At 40.1% G+C, this 20,957-nt stretch overlaps 1 protein-coding gene across 2 annotated transcripts in view; it reads left to right on the top strand.

The window, feature by feature from the left end:
* GFM1_1 (elongation factor EF-G) overlaps positions 1–7,185 on the top strand; it is a 33,836-nt gene extending 26,651 nt beyond the window's left edge. Inside the window, exons 11-13 of one of the 2 annotated variants that reach the window (XM_051212587.1) lie at positions 80–240; positions 2,761–3,002; positions 4,574–7,185. In XM_051212587.1, coding sequence (XP_051072778.1) covers positions 80–240; positions 2,761–2,967 — 368 coding nt within the window. In that variant the 3' untranslated portion in view covers positions 2,968–3,002; positions 4,574–7,185. Of the gene's footprint in view, positions 1–79; positions 241–2,760 lie in introns of both variants that reach the window. The other variant, XM_051212586.1, reaches the window with a different exon arrangement.
* Positions 7,186–20,957: the final 13,772 nt, after the last annotated feature.

The raw sequence follows: 20,957 nt of genomic DNA, 5'->3' as shown, positions 1-20,957 counted from the left end.
AAAAAAGACTCTTCTCTTCGTCTAAATGAGTAACTATTGAATGTTTTCTTTTCTTCTATATCAATATGTATCTATCTAGCTATGGATGAAGGTTCCTGGTTATTATTAGAGCCAATTATGTATGTGGAAGTATCTGCACCAGCAGAATTTCAAGGTGTATTAATTGCCACTGTAACACGACGTAATGGTCTTATTGTCAGTACGGAAGTTAGTGAATCTTATGCTATGGTTAATGCAGAAGTGAGTTCTATATTTTTTTCTTAAAATTCGATATGAATATTTTCAATCAATCATAATCATTAAATTATTTGTTTCCTCTTGTTGTGTTAAACTTCGGAAACTTCTTGTATTTACCATTTGTAATACTCTTCGTACCAGTATACTTTACACGATCTACTGCTATCGAAAGAAAACACAGAATAATGTGAACATCAAATATACTCAGTTAGTCAGCTACAACGTTGAACCAGGCACATATATGCATCGGTCCAAGATGTCATACTTCATTAGCACAACAAGATGAACACCGAATTCAAAGAACTAGTTGCTTCAATGGTAGTAATATATAAAAGAAAAATTGCATATAAGGATATAATACAGGAAGAAAGAATTAGTTGATAGAAAAATATAAAACAATTTTAATATCATGGCATCAAGCATACTACAAAAAGAAGCCCTATTGATTTGTACAAAAGTATAAAACAAAATTACTCAAGGTTTTACTTAACAGTTACATAAAAAAAGCTTCGATTAACTTCTTAAATACTCGTTCACCTTGAATGATTCAACCGAAATCAACATCCGAATTGTTCTCGACCCATTTATGCAAGACAAATCCTTAAGTGTTGTCTATCCCCACAGATGATATAGTCATGTATGGTGAAGACGCTGATAAAATGCAGAGTCTTTTAATAGCACTGTGAAACAATGCCAGGATGTTTGGGATGAGCTTCTTCCCCTCTAAATGCAAGTTGTTGCTTCAGGACTGGCCTGCGTCAACACCTAAATTACGGATAGGGTAGGGAGCGAAGTAGTCGAACGCGTCGACAACTTCACTTATCTTGGAAGTCTAATCAGCCTTAATGGGTTGATGTCTGACGAAATCTCTGCACGCATTTAAGAAGCTTCTTTGGCTTTTTCCCGACCGTTGTTGCTACCTTGACGTGGTGGTCGGGCTTGCCTATCGTGATGAAGCAACCGAGCTATACTGGCTGGAACAACCGTTCCTCAAGGTCCTACCATGTCAAACAGGTCGGTTGAAGAGCGGTAAGACTAAAAGCAACAAACCCAAGGTCCGAAGGCGAAGTCGTACTGCTGACTGTACAGAGGTGTGACAGCAGTAAGGTGTTTCCTTCAGACAACCAGCATGACAGCGATGCTGCCTTCCCACAAGGAGGGGTGGGGTTAGAAAAGGTCGACCCTAAAAATGCGCACCTCACCTTACCTCACGGATTTCCGTCTCCGGCGGTAAGGCCCTTTGAAGAACGGAGCTAACACGTCAAAAACCTCCCACGAAAAGGCCGTGCGCGACCGGCCTCAAGCAGTTGTCCCTTGGGCACTGCGGTCACGCTCTCAGGTCACTGAGACCACTTCTAATCCAATTTCCTTTTCAGGTACCTCCAGAAGAACCCTTCCACGGTGTGGGCAACCGGGAAGTGATAACCGCCCTCATACCTCTAAGAGCACCCAAGACCACTGACTTTTTCCAACTTACGTCACCTATGACGAAGGCGAGATATCCGTCTATCATTTAAAGAACGAGTATACTGCGCTGTAGTTCGTTCTGTTCTACTTTACGGCTGCGAAACGTGAGCATTAAGAGTAGAAGATACTCGTAAGTCACTAGTATTTGACCACAGGTGCCTTAAAAATATTGCTCGCATCTGCTGGGATCACCGGGTAAGTAATAGTGAGGTTAGACGCATGGTATTAGGGAATAATGGTAAATCAATTGGTGAGGTTGTGAATCTTCGTCGACTGAGATTGTTGGGTCACGTGTTGCATATACCTGAACACCGATTACCACGACGTGCAATGCTGACCGGTGTTCGGGATGGTTGTAAGAAAGTTAGGGGTGGCCAAACCAAAACGTGGCATCAGTGCTTGAAGTCACTAACTTCTAGTCTGAGCCATGTTGGTAGATGCAGACTACTTGGTTGGGGTCTATGCGACTATCGTAACCAATAGTTGGAGACTTGGTGACATGGCTCAGAATCGATCACAGTAGGTAGGTGTATACACTCTCTGTCTTCTCTTAAACTATACGATTAAAATTATTTTATATCTTTCTTTCTACAAGCTAATTCCTTCTTTCTGTATTATATCCGTATATAAAATCTTTCCTTTATATATTACACCATTGAATTAACTGCTTCTATAAATCCGATGTTCATCTTGCCGTACTAATGAGGTATTTAAACTTGGACCTGATGCATGTATGTGCCTTGTCCTACATTGTAACTGACTGACTGTCTATCCTCTTATCACCACCATGTAATCACATAGTCCGATAACGATCATTACTATTCTATTATCTATATTATTACTGACTAACAGTAATAATAATAACATATTTGATTTTCGGATGACTCGGATATCACAGATCTGAAAATATCATCATTAAATACATACAACCTGATTTGTATATGTGTATTTAAAAAGAATGTAACATAGAAATCTAATTGTTATGCAATATTTTTAAACAGGTCGTTAAGCTTTTCACACCTAACAATTATTCATCCTCTCCACTGTTTCTAATAGGTACCATTAAATGATATGTTTGGCTTTTCCGGTGAATTACGCAGTATTACTGAGGGTAAAGGTGAATTTACAATGGAGTATCTAAAGTATTGTCCAACTCGACAAGCAACTAGCGATGCATTAATTGAAGAATATGAAGCAGCTGAAGAGGCGAAATTGATTGCTAGCGGTAAAGGTGGAGCAATTACTAGAAGAAAGAAGAAGTAATTGATTATCGACTCTTATTGAAGGGACTAAGACAAGCAAGTTATTCAATTGTTATTTATCATTCTTAAATCAAGTCTACTAAATAAGTCGAAATTTTAATATAGGAAGCTGTTGTTGACGAATATCATGCTAACGATAATCCATAAATGTTGTTACGGGCTTGTCATATAAGTGCTCACTGCTTAATAAGGCTCTCGGATTATAACGAAGTAATTCCCAAATCCTTGCTGATGATATCCAATGATGCTATTCAACTGACATTTGTTTGTGACGACAATTATCTTTGAGTTAGTATTTGTTGAAAGGAAAAGGATGTGAAGTCTCCAGGAAATCGCTTATTGAATCATTATTTTTTTGAAGTTGAATCTATGTTTTTTCCTTTGAAACCGTCAGTCGTGTTTAAAGGTGCTGTTTTTTTATTGGTTCGTGTCTTTTACTGTACTAAGTTCTTGATGTACTTCTGAGTTCATTGTACACGTGCTCATGCACGTATTTCGCTTGCTTAGATCCGTATGCTTTATTCTCTACCAAATAAATCTTCATTGGGAGGTTAGATTGGTCAGAGTTGAAAGAAACAGAGTGTTTTTGCACTTAATAATCAAAACTAAGCCAAAAGTTTATGCCTTTTAGTTCAAGAGAAATCATATCCCAATCTGTTGGGTATGAATAATATCACAGAATATTTTGTTAATAGCACTCAATATGAAAATAAGCAAATTATTCAGGATACGTACCACATAAATACAATGAAATAATATTAGTAACTAGTGTAGACAAATCGTTTACAAGTAAGCAGAGCGAAATAAAACGCTGAGATTATGGTTGGCAAATTTTACTGTATTCAATCTTTAGAAAAGTTTGAAAATCACTTGACCTACTTATATTAGTAAGTAGTTTGGGGTAATATACAAAAAAAGATGGTCATGACATGTGTATTTAAATTCCGCTAGTCTAGGAAGGCAGAGTTGATTGGAAAAATGTATAAACTTAGGAATGGGCCTTTAGAAATTTCTATGCAAATCACTTGAAACTGTTATCAGGTAAATCTAGTGGTTTTTAATTACCCCAAAATGCTCTAGTACGACCGAGGATGACGGAAAGTTCGCTTCCCCTCGCGGAATGCCCTCACATGGCCTACTCACTACCTTCTGGCGGCGGCAGAATTGTTTACGAAATTGAGAGGATAGAAGGTGGATTTACGGTGCTTTAACCGGGTTGATGAGTACAGAATATCCACCTAGGGGAGTTGGGAAACCCTGAATCCACACCAATGATGCACATGGGCTCTAGGATCCCGAGGGAACAAATGGCATATAAACTTATTGTTGAACGCCGGATACCGTGGAACGTCGCCTCCTGTTAATAATTAACAGATAAACACAACATGATGTACACCCTACAGTTAGAATTGAAACTGATTACTGAACGTTATTAAGTAGTATAATACCGTATATACGAGAGTCAGAAAAGAAGAGAATTTACATAGAATGCAAACGGACATGACAGTAATAGTTTGCTTATTATCCTGATTATTATAAACTAATAAGTGACAAACCTCTGTTTTTTCTCTCACCTTATTTTACATATCTTCCCTTCCTTATGAAAGAATTGATTTAAGAAGTCAATGAAGAGGAAGGATTATTCTCTTTCTGATGGTAAATCATTCATACATATGTCTTTCTCAACTGTAAAAAGAACATCATTCATATATACAATGTATATTTTCCGTGTCACCTTGTCCCTGTTGTTTGTAGTTTGTTTTAATAAATTGATTTGATACTAGAAATTATTTCTATTTTGTTCTCAATATTATTTTGGCAACGTTGTGACAAAATCCGACTCACACGTCCGCGTCGTGCCTCCTGAATAGTGGGACAGATGATCTATGAATTAACGTGAGCGGTAACCCGAATGGTAGAGGTCGAGATAATCACCCACTCGACCGATACCCTCAAACGATTACGAACTCCACCAAGAAAAGCAGCACAATGACTCTTGGATGGGAAAACGACAAAAAACTTACTAAAGTGGTGCATGTAATGTACGGGGTTGCTCCTTACGGGGAAAACTCCAACTGGTTGCAGAAACAGCTATTCTAGCCCCGGTAGTTGTGCAGTGCTTCAATGTGGCCTGTTTCTCTCCAGATGGGCCTACTAGGCTTCACCAACCTGTTTGGCTGGAAGGGGGGCAAGGGGGGGGAAAGATTGTGACACTCAGTAAGTATCTGTCCGGATCCTGGTCTACTCACCATTACTGATACACTAATACAAATCGATAACCAAGTCAAGTATACACAGTAATAATTGTTCAGTAATTTTTTCGATGAATATCATCCAGATAATTCATTTCAAATTTTTAACCATAATGAATTAGCTGTAGGTTCGTTCCCGTAATAATAGTCAGTGAGCAAAGCAGATATAAACATTCTTTATTTTTCCAATTTGTTGGGGTTCATATTCACAAATAATTCGAATTAAAAGCTTTTTAGTCACCCTATTTATTCCGTCTAAAAGTTGATTACCTGATTTTGTGGGGAAAAAACTCTGCCCATGTAAAGATGTTATGTAGAATTTTCATGACACAGAATGAAAATAGTCAGGTATATAATAGTGAAGGGAGTTTTTTCATCGTTCCAGAAATTTTAATAATAATCTTAGTGGTTGTTATTCTATGTACTTCATATCAAGATGAACTTGTGTTCTGTATGTTTTTATTTGTTTCCATCCACTTATCCGAAAAGTAGCTCAGTACCAATATCTCTTACTGTGATTATAGGTAACACGAAGTTGAATTGGTCAGGGTCTATTAGTTTCCTCAAGATTTCAGGCACACCTTAACGACTTGTCTCAAATAGCACAAAACTGTTATGTCGGGGAGTCACTTCCTGCTTTTCAACTATGTTGGGTCTTCACTCTTACTGCTTTTACTGGACAATTGGGGGCCACTGCAATTCCGAAGATAAAAAGTGAGAACATGAAAGATCGGAGTAATGAAGATCTATTGACTCCCCAGAATCAAGTCTCAAAACACAATCATTTCTATAGTACTTTTTACTCAATTTATAATGAAACATAAAGGAAGAAATGTGTAGAGTCAACTGCGAAAATGTACACTAATTATAGTTGATGCGAACTGATATAGGAAATATAATTTCCACACTTGTCATATAGAACAAAGTTTATACTGAATTGACAAAAGATAAGATTGACCTAAATAATATCATCTTTCTATCCCGTCATATAAAAGACCTAGGTCCAGGTATTTCTACTAACTAATTTCAACCACCTTACATCTCAACATTATACGTGCAATATCGAGTCATCTAGGCTGGTAACCACATTACAGTGTGATCAATAAAATTCTATCACCACTAAGTAGGACTTGGCATACAGGACGGGATATATGTATCCCTTTGGAAATCACACATTTTCTGACTGATCGACAAAATGGCATCGAATTAATTTACAAATAATCATATCTTTATTTGTAGGACAGGTACACTAATATTCAGTGATGGCAGTACAGAAAGGAAAGAATAAACGTATGCGAAAACTGTTTCATAATCGTGAAAGGTTTAGTTAAAATTATTGTGCGAAATGTCATCACTAATTCTCGCTGTGTGTTTTACTGTCCAGAAATATCTGGAAATTGGGACATTAAGTGTGGTAAATCCGCCTGAGGATTAAAGACTGAACGATTGAATCATGCAGAAAATCCCGAATCCAAACAAGGATAAAAGCTTTGATTGAGATCACGAATCGATTGATGTTAGACCACTATTGAAAATCTGGAAACCGTTATCTACTTCAAACAATGGAAGATGGTTGCACAATTTCGCGGATTGGTTGAAGTTAGACATTAACACCGTTGGATACCGACTCAGTGGTTTAGTGGTTAAGCGTTCGCGCGCGAGATCGAACGTCCTTGGTTCGATGGATACTGCTGAAGAGTCCCATACTAGAATGAAACGGCCATCCAATGCTTCCAGGTTTTCAATGGTGGTCAAACATCAATCGACTCATGATCCTAATAAAAGATTTTATAATTTCCTCATACCTCAAGATAGAATTTGCTTGCAGGACGATACTACTAATAAATGATATCATAAGTAGTACGTCTTACAATCTTCTGTGTGTGAAGTATCTAGGTAGTAACACTCGTCAAAGTATGGTCAAAGAAGAATTGTTTTTGGTAATAGTTACGTAAGAATAATTAACGAGAACGCGAGATTATTCAAGTATCTGTGTTAGATTAAATAATGATTGACAATAAATCAAAATTTAAATTTTTTGATTGAGATCATGAACCGATTGATGTTAGACCATCACAGTTGAAAACCTGGAAGCACTGAACGGCCGTTTCGTCCTATTGTGGGACTCCTCAGCAGTGCCATCCACGACCCCGCGAGCGGGATCCGAACCCAGGGCCTTCGGTCTCGCGCGCGAACGCTTAACCAACTGGACCACTGAGCCGGCATCCGATAGTGATAGTTTATAACATCAACCAATCCACGAAATTGCGCGACCAACTTCCATTGTACTGAGGTAGATACCTGTCTCTACCCGACAAGGATTAGCTCCACTGGTCACCATTGGATGCCGGCTCAGTGGTCCAGTTAGCTAAGCGTTCGCGCGCGAGATCGAAGGCCCTGGGTTCGAATCCCGCTCGCGGGGGCGTGGATGCGCACTGCTGAGGAGTCCTACAATAGGACGAAACGGCCGTCCAGTGCTTCCAGGTTTTCAATTGTGATGGTCTAACATCAATCGGTTCATGATCTCAATCAAAAAACTTAATAATCTCCACAACCCCTATACTAGTAATCAAAATTTAAACTTAAGGTACGATAAGAAAACAGAATTTTCAGTGAACTCACAATAAGTGAAGGTAAACTATTAAGTATGTTGGCAGAATACAGTTAAAGTAAATTAAATGTCACGAATTCATGTAAATACATAGTAATGTAACAACAATGTGGAGGAATTGTGTGACGTTTCAAAAACGGTTGATAATAACATACACCTGTTACTCCCAATGAAGCATAGGCCACCGATCAGCATTCTCCAACCCACTCTGTCCTGAGCCTTCTTTTCTAGCTCCATCCAATTCTTGTACATTTTTCTCATGTCTGTCTCCATTTCTCGGCGTAATTTGTTCTTTGGTCTTCCTCTCCTCCTTTGACCTTAAGGATTCCATGTGAAGGCTTGTCTTGTGACGCATTTGGGTGCTTTCCTCAATGTGTGTCCTATCCACTTCCAGCGCTTCTTCCTGATTTCTTCCTTCGCTGAGATCTGGTTTGTTCTCTCCCATAGTAGGTTGTTACTAATAGTGTTTGGCCAACGGATCTGAAGTATTTTGCGTAGACAACTGTTAATAAACATCTGTAGTTTCTGGATGATAGCTTTGGTAGTTCTCCAGGTTTCCGCCCTATACAGTAGAACTGTCTTGAAATTTGTATTGAAAATCCTGACCTTGGTGTTGTTTGACAGTTTTTTTCGCGTTCCAGATGTTATTCAGTTGTAAATATGCTGCTCTTGCTTTGCCGATTTTGATAATAACATAAGTTACTGTACATTTGTTGACAGTAAAGTCTACTACACAAGAATGAGCCAAATGAGAAACCATTGTTGACGATAAGACAAGAAAGAAGTAATTATCTCGATAATACTAAGTCAAGTTAGGGGAGGTGAAGAAATTTCATCAAATTTAATCCGTACAGGTCACATTCTAACCTTGACTGTTAATCTAAATAAATTAGAATAGTTGCTACAACAGCAGAAAAGATTTATTGAACAGTATGTATAGCTAACCCTTCTGATGACGTTCGATGTTCTGTGCAGCATTTACGCCTGTTACTCTTCGTGGTAGAACATAGGCCGTCTATCAGTATTCTCCATCCAACTCTGCCCTGGGCGATCCTTTCCAGTTGCTATTCATCCTTTTTATATGTGCATTCGATTCTCGGTCAAGTGTGTTCCTTCACCTTCGTCTTTTCCACTTCCCTTCAGGATTCCAAGTTAGGGCTTGTATTGTGATGCAGTTTGATCATTTCTCACATGTATGTCCTAACTGATAATTCTTGTCGATTGAACGCTATATTCGTTTTCCTAAGCTATTCTGGTAGCCCGCAGGCTAGAACTACACAGCGACTTGAACACCAGAGAGGACGCAAGTATGAGAGAAAATACTTTACTCCAAGGTTCATTCTTGTACAGAAACACATTGGTATTTATAGATGTTAACGTTTGTTAAATCAACATCATAATTCAGCCAATCCGTTAGCGATATATTATGCTACTGACCAATAGTAGCACGCCACGTTGGAATTCTAGAATGTCCCATCGTGCTGAGATTGGCTAGGACTCTTCGGCTCCTTTTAGGCCTCTGGAGCCTCCGTTAAAGTTCTCCGAAGGCCGACTCAACACCTCCCTCGAATAAGATTTCTTTCTAGGATCAACTTGTAGTTTGACAACTGGGTTGCGACGGCGTCCCATTATTCTTGTCGTCCTCCTTGTCCAAGGCTTCTTTTCAGTGTTCCTGGGCATTTGTGGCATTGGTGCATCTAAGATTAAATCTAACGGGAAAATCGGCCGATCACTTCGAGTCTGCCTCGTTCTTTCGTCCTTGTGGATTTGATTTGTGTGTCGTATACATGTCCCAAAAGTTCCTTGAACTCTGTACAGAACTCTTCCCAATTTTTGTACAACTTCTCCCAGTTCCCATCGGTTCTTCCCGATGTAGGATTTAATGTAAACTTTGTCACCAACATTGAAGTTCCGGATACTTGGATTGTGACTGGGCTCATCCACTAATTTGGATGGCAACATGGCATTGAAGACAGTTCGAATACGCCTTCCGATTCTGCCCCCTGAATGCCCTGGTACGGCCGAGAGTGGGGAGAGTCCGCTCTCCTTCTCGAAATACTCTCACACGGCCACGCGTATACAGCCTCTACCAGGGAAGTCCTACTCACTGCCTTCTCGTGGCGGGGGTGTTGTTTACGAAAATGAGAGGACGAAAAGCGAATGTCCGGCGCTTTAACCGGATCCCAAACCAATGGTGCACATGGGCTCCAGTATCCTGCGGGAACAAATGGCGTATGAACCAATCGTTGGTCACTGGCTTCCATGGGACTGCATCTCCTTACGATGCTCCACTGCCTTGTGGGTTAGACCTTTAGGTCAAAGGCTCGGGGAGTGGCCTCCTAAGATAACCACCTGCTTCGGTTTGGGCACCCGGGTAGTATCACAGCCCACACACAAATTGATGAACTCTTTATGCCTATGGAAATTACCTTTCTCGCTTTGAAAAACAAACAACTGATTCGGATTATTATCATCACAATTATTGTCATTATTAATACTATTATTATTATTGCTACTATTATTGTCATTATTGTTATTATTATTATTATTATTATTATCCACATTATTCACCCTCTTTTATACTTATACAGCGGCTCGTCTTTGGTGGAAATTCGACTGTATCTAAACGCTCTCGAGTCACTGTCCGGTTGAAAATTGTATGTTACCACCGAATACGAGGACTGAAGCAGTTTTTCTGAAACCACGTGCACCATTCAAACTGGCTACCTTCAACGTTCGCACATTTATGCAGGTCGGACAACAGATAGGGCTGGCTATGTCTTTGGAAAGTCTTAATATTGATGTTTGTTGTCTATCCGAGACCCGTATTCAAGACTCTGGCGAAGTACTACAAATTCGATCTCCATCTGTCGCTTCGAAAAGCTTGTTTTACGTGCGCTTATCCGGGGACCCTGTGGCATCTTCGTCTGGTCTTGCTGGCGTTGGCGTCGCACTAAGCGCTAGAGCTGAGGCAGCACTAGTCGATTGGATCCCCATTAACAGTCGGTTATGTGCTGTTAGATTGGAAAGTTCCATCAAAGTGAGAAGAAATCGGCGTGAGAAACGATGTCTTTTCGTCATCTCCGCCTATGCCCCGACAGATTGCAGCCCGGATGCAATCAAGGATGAGTTTTACCACCAGTTATCTGTTCTTCTCCAGAAAGTGCGTTCGACAGATATTGTAGTACTAGCCGGAGACTTGAATGCTCAGGTCGGGCGTCTAGGCACAGAAGAGAGTCGTTTAGGTGACCGATGGGGACTCGTTGGTCGCAGGTCAGATAACGGGGACCGTCTACTGCAACTTTGCACAGACCACAACCTGTTTCTGGCTAGCACTAACTTTCGGCACAGTCATCGCCGATGTGCCACCTGGCGTCCTCCCTCTGCATCTCAAGCCTGGACTCAGATTGATCACATCGCAATCAGCTACCTCTGGCGTGGTTGTGTACAAGACTGCCGCTCCTTCTGGAGTACCTATCTGGACTCTGACAATGCTTTGGTCTGCGCCAATCTTGCCTTACTTTTCAGTGGACAACGAAGTGATCACCACCAAAAGATTGATGTTAGCAAGCTGGTTGCAACTTCTGTTGCAAGTAAGTATCGAACCGAGCTAGCCTCTAGGCTAGCTACTACTCCACCGAAAAGTATAGATGAGCATTGGTTGCAATTGCATGACGCCATGAAAATGGCGGGAACAGTCAGTTGTGGGTTTGCGAAACGTCCCGCTTTTAAGCACTGGGTTTCTCCAGGTTCCTTACAACTCATTGAAGCCCGTCGGTCTACTCCGGGTGACCGTGAGTTTGACCATAAACGAAGGATGTTACGTAATGAAATTGGGCAAAGCTTGAGTAAGGACCGAGAAGCCTGGTGGTCGATGCGTGCTAATGAGCTGGAAGCAGCAGCTGCATCTGGTAACTACCGGAAGCTCTTCCAGCTCATCCGAGCCACTGGCAGCAAGAAGTCTGGTGTGAGTGAAACAATCTGCGAGGATGACGGGATGCCAATCACTAACATCCATCGACGTCTTGGACGATGGGCAGAATTTTTCGAAGGGCAGTCCAACTGGCCTGCTGCTCCGGCAACATCGGTCAGACTGTCCTGCCCTCCATGGCCGGTGACGACTGATCCACCAAATGAGGAGGAAGTCCGCAAGGAACTCCAACTCTTGAAGCGTTACAAATCACCTGGCCCAGATGACTTACCTCCGGCTCTTTTTAAAGATGGTGGTGACTTTTTGACTAAGGAATTGACGACGTTGTTTACAAAGGTCTTGGAGCTCGAGAGTGTACCAACGTCATGGAATGAGTCGATAGTTGTCCCTATCTTTAAAAAGGGTTCACGTCGTTCCTGTAACAACTATCGGGGGATAAGTCTACTTCCGATTGCGTCCAAGCTATTGGCTTCCGTCATACTTCGTGGGTTGTTCAAAACCCGAGAAAGATTGACTCGCGAGGAGCAGGCTGGGTTTCGTTCTGGTCGAGGATGTATTGATCACATCTTCATCCTCCGCCAAATGTTAGGACACCGCCATACTTATCAAAGGCCAACAATCGTAGTGTTTCTTGACATCAGGGCTGCCTTCGATTCGTTGGACAGGACTGTTCTCTGGGATTGTCTATTGAAGAAGGGTGTGCCTGAGAAGTTTATTAACATCCTGAAAGCCCTATATAAAAACACCTCAGGCAGAGTGAGGGCATACAACCACCTCTCTCCATTGTTCCATTCGAGCAGTGGGGTTAGGCAGGGTTGCCCAATCTCACCATTCCTCTTCAACTTTTCCATCGATGACATTCTGGAAACAGCTCTGATGGATGTAAGTAATAGTGGTGTGGATCTGTTGCCTGGAGAAAGACTTCTCGACCTTGAGTATGCGGACGATATTGTCTTACTGTGCGATAATTCTCAAGGTATGCAATCCGCACTTAATCAGTTGGCAATCAGTGTCCGTAGGTATGGTATGTGCTTTGCACCTTCGAAGTGCAAAGTACTTCTACAAGTCTGGCAGGACCGTAATCCTGTACTCACCCTGGGTAGCTTCATAAGTGCTGGTGGGGGTGTGAGTGATGAGATCAATACACGTATAGTGAAAGCCAGAGCGGCTCATGCCAATCCGGGCCATCTTTGGCGCCTTCATGATGTTAGTCTGGCTGTAAAAGGTCGGATCTACAACGCGTCGGTGATAGCAGTTTCGCCCCATGCTTGTGAAACCTGGTCTCTCCGAGTTGAGGACGTTAGACGACTCTCTGTGTTCGATCATCGCTGTCTCCGAAGGATTGCTGACATTCAGTGGCAACACCATGTCAGTAATGCAGAGGTTCGGCATCGTGTGTTCGGGCACAGAGATGATAGTTCAATTGGTGTCACCATCTTGAAACACCGACTTCGGTGGCTTGGACATGTTCTCCGAATGTCGTCCCAGATAATTCCACGTCGTGCATTATTTGCCGACTCTGGGACTGGTTGGAAGAAGCGGAGAGGTGGTCAGTGCATGACATGGTGTCGTGGTATGAAAGAAAGCTGCAAAGGACTGGCTTGTGTCGGTCCTTCACGACTCCCTGGTTGGGGTCTGAGAGATGGTGCTACACAGTGGCTAGAGACGTTATCAGATATGGCTCAGAATAGAAGCCAGTGGCGATCCTGCTGTAACCTTTTACTTTCTTCATAAAAAGTGGTTGTGTCTCTCTTACCTAAAAGATTTCTTCTGATTGTACCTTTTTGTTCCCTCGTTACTACCACACTACCTTACACCAATCTCTTCGTTACTGTCCTCTTTTTCTTTTGCGCTCCTTAGTTTTTTTTTCTACTTCTCTTCGAATTCTCATTGTTTTGTGTGGCGCATATATATTGGCGCTCTCTTGTACCAATATTCATGTGTTCAAATAAAATAAAATAAAATAAAAAATCCGAACATGGCTTCCGCAGGGGACTTGCCGTCTGGAACATTCGGGTTCGGGGTGGATCTGCAGGGTGTTAAAAATTTTGTGATCACCTGCCAAGTCGTCCCTTCTCCTCCCCCTTTCAGTAATGCTCGTTTAAAGGTGTCCACAAAGCGTTCTGCTTGTCCGTTTGATTGTGGATGATAGGGTGGAGAAAGAAGATGAGTTACTCCGTTTGCTCTACAGAAATGCTTAAGCGATTCTGCGGCGAATTGCGAGCCGTTATCCGTTACTAAGGTCTCTGGTACTCCGAAACAGCTAAATAGGGTAGACAACTTGTGGATTGTTTTTGATGTTGTACAATTTGGCATGGTATATACTTCCGGCCATTTGGTGAATGCATCTACGATAATTAGAAACGTTTTTCCTTGTGTTGGACCGGCAAAATCTGCGGCTTGAATGCATGATGAACAGTTACGGCATTTATTCTCGATATCTTTGTCCATTGACGGCCAATAAGTATAACTACGAGTCAACGATTTCATTTTATTGATTCCAGGATGGCCACTGTGAAACTGCTTGAGAACCTTGTGACTTAATAACTTCGGAATAACAATTCGATCACTGAACATAATACACTAGTCAACAACCATTAGTGAGTCTAGTCGACGAAAATATTGCAAAAGTTCTCCGTTAAGGCGATTGTTTGGCCATTTGCTCGAGAGATAGCATTTAACTGTGCTCAGTATCTTATCACTTTCAGTGATCTTCTTGATAGTTTCAAAGGTTATTGGGAGTCCATTAATTGCGTCATCCAACACACGATGAACTTCTTCCTCGGCTTTTATATTTGCTACAAGAGTCTCCTCTGGGGTTTTTGATTGGGAGCCTATTAATCTTGAAAATGCGTCAGCTTGTCCGAAGGTGGTAGTAGACTGATACTTGATCTTGAAGTCGTAACCCAGAAGTGTGGTTGCCCATCGTTGGAGTCGGTTAGCTGTATGAACAGGAATACCTTTCTTTGACCCAAAAACTGCAAGTAGTGGCTTATGGTCTGTTATTAGGGTAAAATGTCGACCATATATCATCTTATAGAACTTTTTCACTGCAAAGATAATTGATAGGGCTTCTTTCTCAATCTGACTATAGTTCCTTTCGGTCGTTGTCAAAGATCTGGCAGCGTGTGCGATAGCTTTTTCAGACCCATCAGGAAAAATGTGAGAGGTAACTGCGCCCACACTATAGTTAGAAGCATCTGAAGCGACGACTATCGGTAGCGAAGGATCATAATGTGTCAATAAGAGATTGGAAGTCAGAATTTGCTTGATTTTCTCGAAAGACGCTTGGCAGTCTGCAGACCAATTCCATCTTGTATTCTTCTGTAGTGGGTTGTTTAGTGGAGCACGTAGACGATGGAGATCGGGGAGGAAGGTAACATAATGGCTGACCAACCCTAAGAATGATCGTAGGGTAGTAATGTCCCTGGGTCTAGGCTTTGTTTTCACTGCCCCCATCCCCGTCGCCAATTGTTGTAACGTGAAGGACTGCAGACTAGATGCGCAGCGTATATTATCGATCGGATCAATGACACGTAAACACGTATGAACGACCTAGAGTCCCGATTGGCCCTGCTTCGCTGTCTATCCCAGCCAGTTGAGTCCAGAACGCAAGTCACAGCCTCTGAGATATGAATCATTATATTTCAGACATACTCTGTTTATATTACCAACCAAACAAACCACATCGTACCATAAAATAGAAAACAACATTTATACAATATTTAACCAGTGAAACAAATATCGACCAATAGGGAATGGCCATTTAAAGTCCAAGGACACTATTAGACTTAACCCGAAATTATTGGTATATTTTTCCGAATATCCTAACACTAACCACCCACTCCATCGTTTTTACCTAATTTCCTGCTCATCTGGAAGCTGGTTTGTTCTCCGCCACAGTAGGTTGTTGCTGATGATATCGGGCGAATGGGTGTTGAGTATCTTACGTAGACAACTATGTGTAAATACTTGTACTCTTTTGATGATGATTGTGATAGTTCTTGAAGTTTCAGCTCCATATAGTAGAACCGTTTTGATGTTCGTATTGAAGATTCTGACTCTGATATTGGTTGACAGTTGTTTTGAGTTCCATATGTTCTTTAATTGTAGGAATGCTGTCCTTGCTTTTACGTCTGTATCGGATCGTCCTGGTTCATCGATAATGCTACCCAGATATGTGAAAATTTCAACGTTTTCCAGCGTTTCTCCATCAAGTGTGAATGGGTCGATGTTCTCCGTGTTGTATTTGAGGATATTGGTTTTCCCCTTGTGTATGCTGAGGCCTACTGATTCAGAAACTTCTGCCACACTGGTTTTCTTGACCTAAATTTGTTTGTGTGCATTAGATAAAAGAGACAGGTCATTTGTAAAGTCCAAATCGTCTAGATGAATCCAACATGTCCATTTTATTCCGTGCTTCCCCTGAGATATGGAGGTCTTCATAATCTAGTCAACTGATAGAAGAAATAGAAAGGGCGAGAATAAGTAGCCTTGTCTAACTCTGATCTTCACTTGAAATGCACCTGTCAGCTATCCTGCATGCACCACTTTGCTATGTATTCTGTCGTATGAATTCCGTTTGATGTTGATAATTTTCCCAGTTACACCATAGTGTCAAAGAATGTTCTATAATTTTCTCTTATTTACACTGTCAAACGCCTTCTCATAATCAATGAAGTTGATGTATAGTGACATGTCCCATTAAATTAATTGTTCAACAACTGTCTGCTGTGTCACAATTTGGTCTATACACGACTGATCCTTACGGAATTCAATCTATTGATCTGGAAGCTGAATGTCTACTGAATCTTTCATCCGGTTCAGCAACATTCTGTTTTGAAACTTATTCTGATACATAGTATTGCATTACTTACATTAAAGTAATTAGTTAGAATAATTAACTGACTATAATGTTTCATCATCCACTACTGACTGACTGATTACGGCGAGACTATAATTTACGAACGACCTTTGAACGGATTTTCAGTGACGTTGGGAAATATCAGTCAATCAGAAAACAGTTAGTATAAGGGAAAAATATACTATACAAAACCAAGGAATTAAAGTGAATACACTTCTTTTACATAGTTCAAAAACTTGTCAGGGTTAGAAAGAGGTTCAGAGGTTCTAAAATCGTAATGCATGCAGTAGAGGAAATTATCTATATCGCTTCATAGTAGTAAGCTTCTGTAGCCATGATGAGGTCGCAATGAATCTGTCAGCCGTGACCATATAGCTTCGACATTGTTTGTGTGCGCTCCGGTTGTTGGGTCCACAAAATGCCACTTGTGGATAACGACACGATGCATATAACTAAGTCTATGTAGGCATCTGTACGCTCTTCAACCATCCATATATATTGTAGTACCCGGCTGCAGCCGATATTACTGGTGCTTTTATTATCCAGTTCGCAATAATTTTTATAATTTGCCTTACTCTCAATCTGGATCAAGTGAAAAAATCCTATTCTAACAGACTTCTTCTTCCAACACATATCACATCGAAAGACAACATCATCACAGTAGTCTGCACGTGGTCAACAAGTCATTTGATTACCGCAATCACAAATAAAGGAATTTCTTAAAAGTCCCATCTGTTGTAGCCGCTCACTTATCACGCTTTCTCTAAAATTCTCTGTAAACCGATGGTATGTGAGTATCGAGTACTGAAATTAGTGCCGTGACCTTGAAATCCCTTAAATGCTCTGATTGGCTCGTCCATAAATTAGTTTCGCCTCCCATTATTATTATATTCGAATTGTCGTCATCGTGTCATGAGCTTCAAGTGTAAATTAAAGTCGATCAACGAACTAGACACACACTTTTACACATTTAGTTTATTCAATGCCTTGAAATATCTAGAAATAAGACATTATTAATTATAGCCTGTTATTTATGTGTTTTTCCCCTTAAATATAAGTAACCTTAAGCCACAATTTAAGTATGAGGGTTAATTTTATGCATGTTTAATATGGGTGATTATGTTGAAATGGTTTAAGTTTAAGTAATGTTTTACGATATATTATTGTGTATATTGTTGCTATGTTCATAATCTTCTGTTGCCTTAATTATATGTCTTTATTAAACTCACTAACTAATTTGCTGTCTGTAAATGTTATTTATTTCTTCATTTAAACATATAAACATTGGTACAATAAAGTAATAAATATATATGCGCCACAGAAATCAGTCGATATGTATGAAGGCTAGAATACTTCCCAGGTACCTAAACCGAAGCAGGTGGTTTTCTTAGGGGGCCACTCACCGAGCCTTCGACTTAGAGGTCTAATCCATAAGACAGTAGAACGACGTTAGAAGGCGAAATCCAATGGTATCCAGCGTCCAACAACAAGTTCATACACCATTTGTTTCCTTAGGATCCTGAAGCCCATGTACACCATTGAATTGGATTCAGGATTTCCCAACTCCCCTAAGTGAATATTCTGTACCCAGCAACCCGGTTAAAGCACCGGATATTCACTTTTCATCCTCTCCATTTCGTAAACAACTCTTCCACAGCTAGAAGGCAGTGATTAGGACTTCTCTGGAAGTGACTGTATAAGCGTAACCACATGAAAGCATTTCGCAAGGAAAAAAGGAGTCTCCCCACACTCAGTCGTACCAGGGGTTTGGGCGTTAAATCACTACTAACTAATCATGTACCAGTTATTTGGTTATATATTGTTAAAAACCTAATTATATAGACATTATGATTATCTATTTATTGTCTGTTGTGATATTGTAATTAATTTCTATTAATATATATTTTTAAGCTGTGATAATAGGAAATAAATATCGAATGGCTGCTCTTATATTCTGATTGATCAATTTGAGAACAGAAACAATTCAAATGGGCCAATTTGTGTCAGCACAATTAATGAATATATAGTTTACAAAAAGGTTATTATTATTATTATTATTATTATTATTAATGACGTAAAATGAACCCGTCAACAATGAACTTAGTAATTTAGGGGTTCCTACTAAGTCAGCACCAACACCAAGGTCAGGATTTTCAATACAATTGTCAACACAGTTCTACTGTATGGGGCAGAAACCTGCAGAACTACCAAAGCTATCATCCAGAAAATACAGGTGTTTATTAACAGTTGTCTACGCAAAGTACTTCAGACAAACACTATTAGCAACAACCTGCTGTGGGCGAGAACAAACCAGATCTCAGCGGAGGAAGAAATCAGGAAGAAGCGCTGGAAGTGGATAGGACACACATTGAGGAAAGCACCCAACTGCGTCACAAGACAAGCCTTCACATGGAATCCTTAAGGTCAAAGGAGGAGAGGAAGACCAAAGAACAAATTACGCCGAGAAATGGAGACAGACATGAGAAAAATGTACAAGAATTGGATGGAGCTAGAAAAGAAGGCTCAGGACAGAGTGGGTTGGAGAATGCTGATGGGTGGCCTATGCTTCACTGGGAGTAACAGGCGTAAGTAAGTAAAGTAAGTAGGTCATAAGTGATAGAAAACTGAATAATAGATAGATAATTCATTTCAGAAGGGGTTTTGTGTGGAGATTATAGTCATTTTAATAGTTAAGATCATGAATCAATTCAAGTTAGACAATCATCGAATACTTGGAAGTATTGGATGAAGAATATTGTGAAGCGAGATCATGGATGCTCACTCCTGAGGAGTTCCATCATAGGATGTAATAGCCATCTATTACTTCCAGGTTTGTTTGTTTGTTTTAATATTAATTCAATGATTTATTTGTTCATAAAATGATTTCCTAAATTACAGGATCACATAAAATATGAAAAAAGAACTAATTACATCTAAATGAACATACCATTTATTCAATATCAACAGTTTAATGAATTAGGGATATATAGATTGCACTAAAAACAGGAAATTCATTTAAGATATATATATATATATATATATATATATATATATATATATATATATATATATATATATATATATATTCGAAGGGGTTTCTTGTGGATATTATAGTAATTTTAATAGTTGAGATCATGAATCAATTGAAGCTAGACCACCATGGAAAATCTGGAAGCACTGGACGGCCTTTTTGTCTTGTTCTAGTTCTAATGAGAAGCAGTGATCAATGGAGTTCAACCAGGTCTATTGTGAGATAGTAACTCACTAATGACAATGGTGGATGTGTTGCTTAATTTCGTGGATTAGTTAAAGTTAGACATTAACACCATTGGATGCCGACTGGCTTAGTGGTTTAATGATTAAGCGCTCATTCGCGTAACTGATAGGTCATGGGTTTGAATCTTGCGAGGCAATGTCGTGGTTGTGTACAGCTGAGTAGTCAGATAATAGGACGAAACGGCCATTCCGTGCTTCTAGCTTTTCCATGATGATCTAGCTTCAAATGACTCATGATATATATTCATTAATGAAAATTTATTTAAATTAAACTATTACGTCATTTCAAATAGTTTGATAAATTAGAAATTAATTTTCATAAGGCTTTAATGAATACATTCATATGTCAGCTACCGTCGTATGTAATTATCGACTTCATTTGTGTTAGCGAATAACGGAATTATAATAAATGTAATACCATTCATTACCATTCATTAGGCTTATCGGCGATATAACAGGCTTTTAGTAAGTAAATCACATGTGCGAATGAATTCTCTTACATCTATTTCATTTAAACTAAATATGCTGACTTAGTACTTACTTACTTACGCCTGTTACTCCCAGTGAAGCATAGGCCACCCATCAGCATTCTCCAACCCACTCTGTCCTGAGCCTTCTTTTCTAGCTCCATCCAATTCTTGTACATTTTTCTCATGTCTGTCTCCATTTCTCGGCGTAATTTGTTCTTTGGTCTTCCTCTCCTCCTTTGACCTTAAGGATTCCATGTGAAGGCTTGTCTTGTGACGCAGTTGGGTGCTTTCCTCAATGTGTGTCCTATCCACTTCCAGCGCTTCTTCCTGATTTCTTCCTCCGCTGAGATCTGGTTTGTTCTCGCCCACAGCAGGTTGTTGCTAATAGTGTTTGTCTGAAGTACTTTGCGTAGACAACTGTTAATAAACACCTGTATTTTCTGGATGATAGCTTTGGTAGTTCTGCAGGTTTCTGACCCATACAGTAGAACTGTGTTGACAATTGTATTGAAAATCCTGACCTTGGTGTTGGTTGACAGTTGTTTTGAGTTCCAGATGTCATTCAGTTGTAAATATTCTGCTCTTGC

Source organism: Schistosoma haematobium, chromosome ZW (genome assembly GCF_000699445.3).
Source record: "Schistosoma haematobium chromosome ZW, whole genome shotgun sequence".
Lineage (NCBI taxonomy): Eukaryota > Metazoa > Platyhelminthes > Trematoda > Strigeidida > Schistosomatidae > Schistosoma > Schistosoma haematobium.
This window is presented reverse-complemented; position numbering and strand designations above follow the sequence as displayed.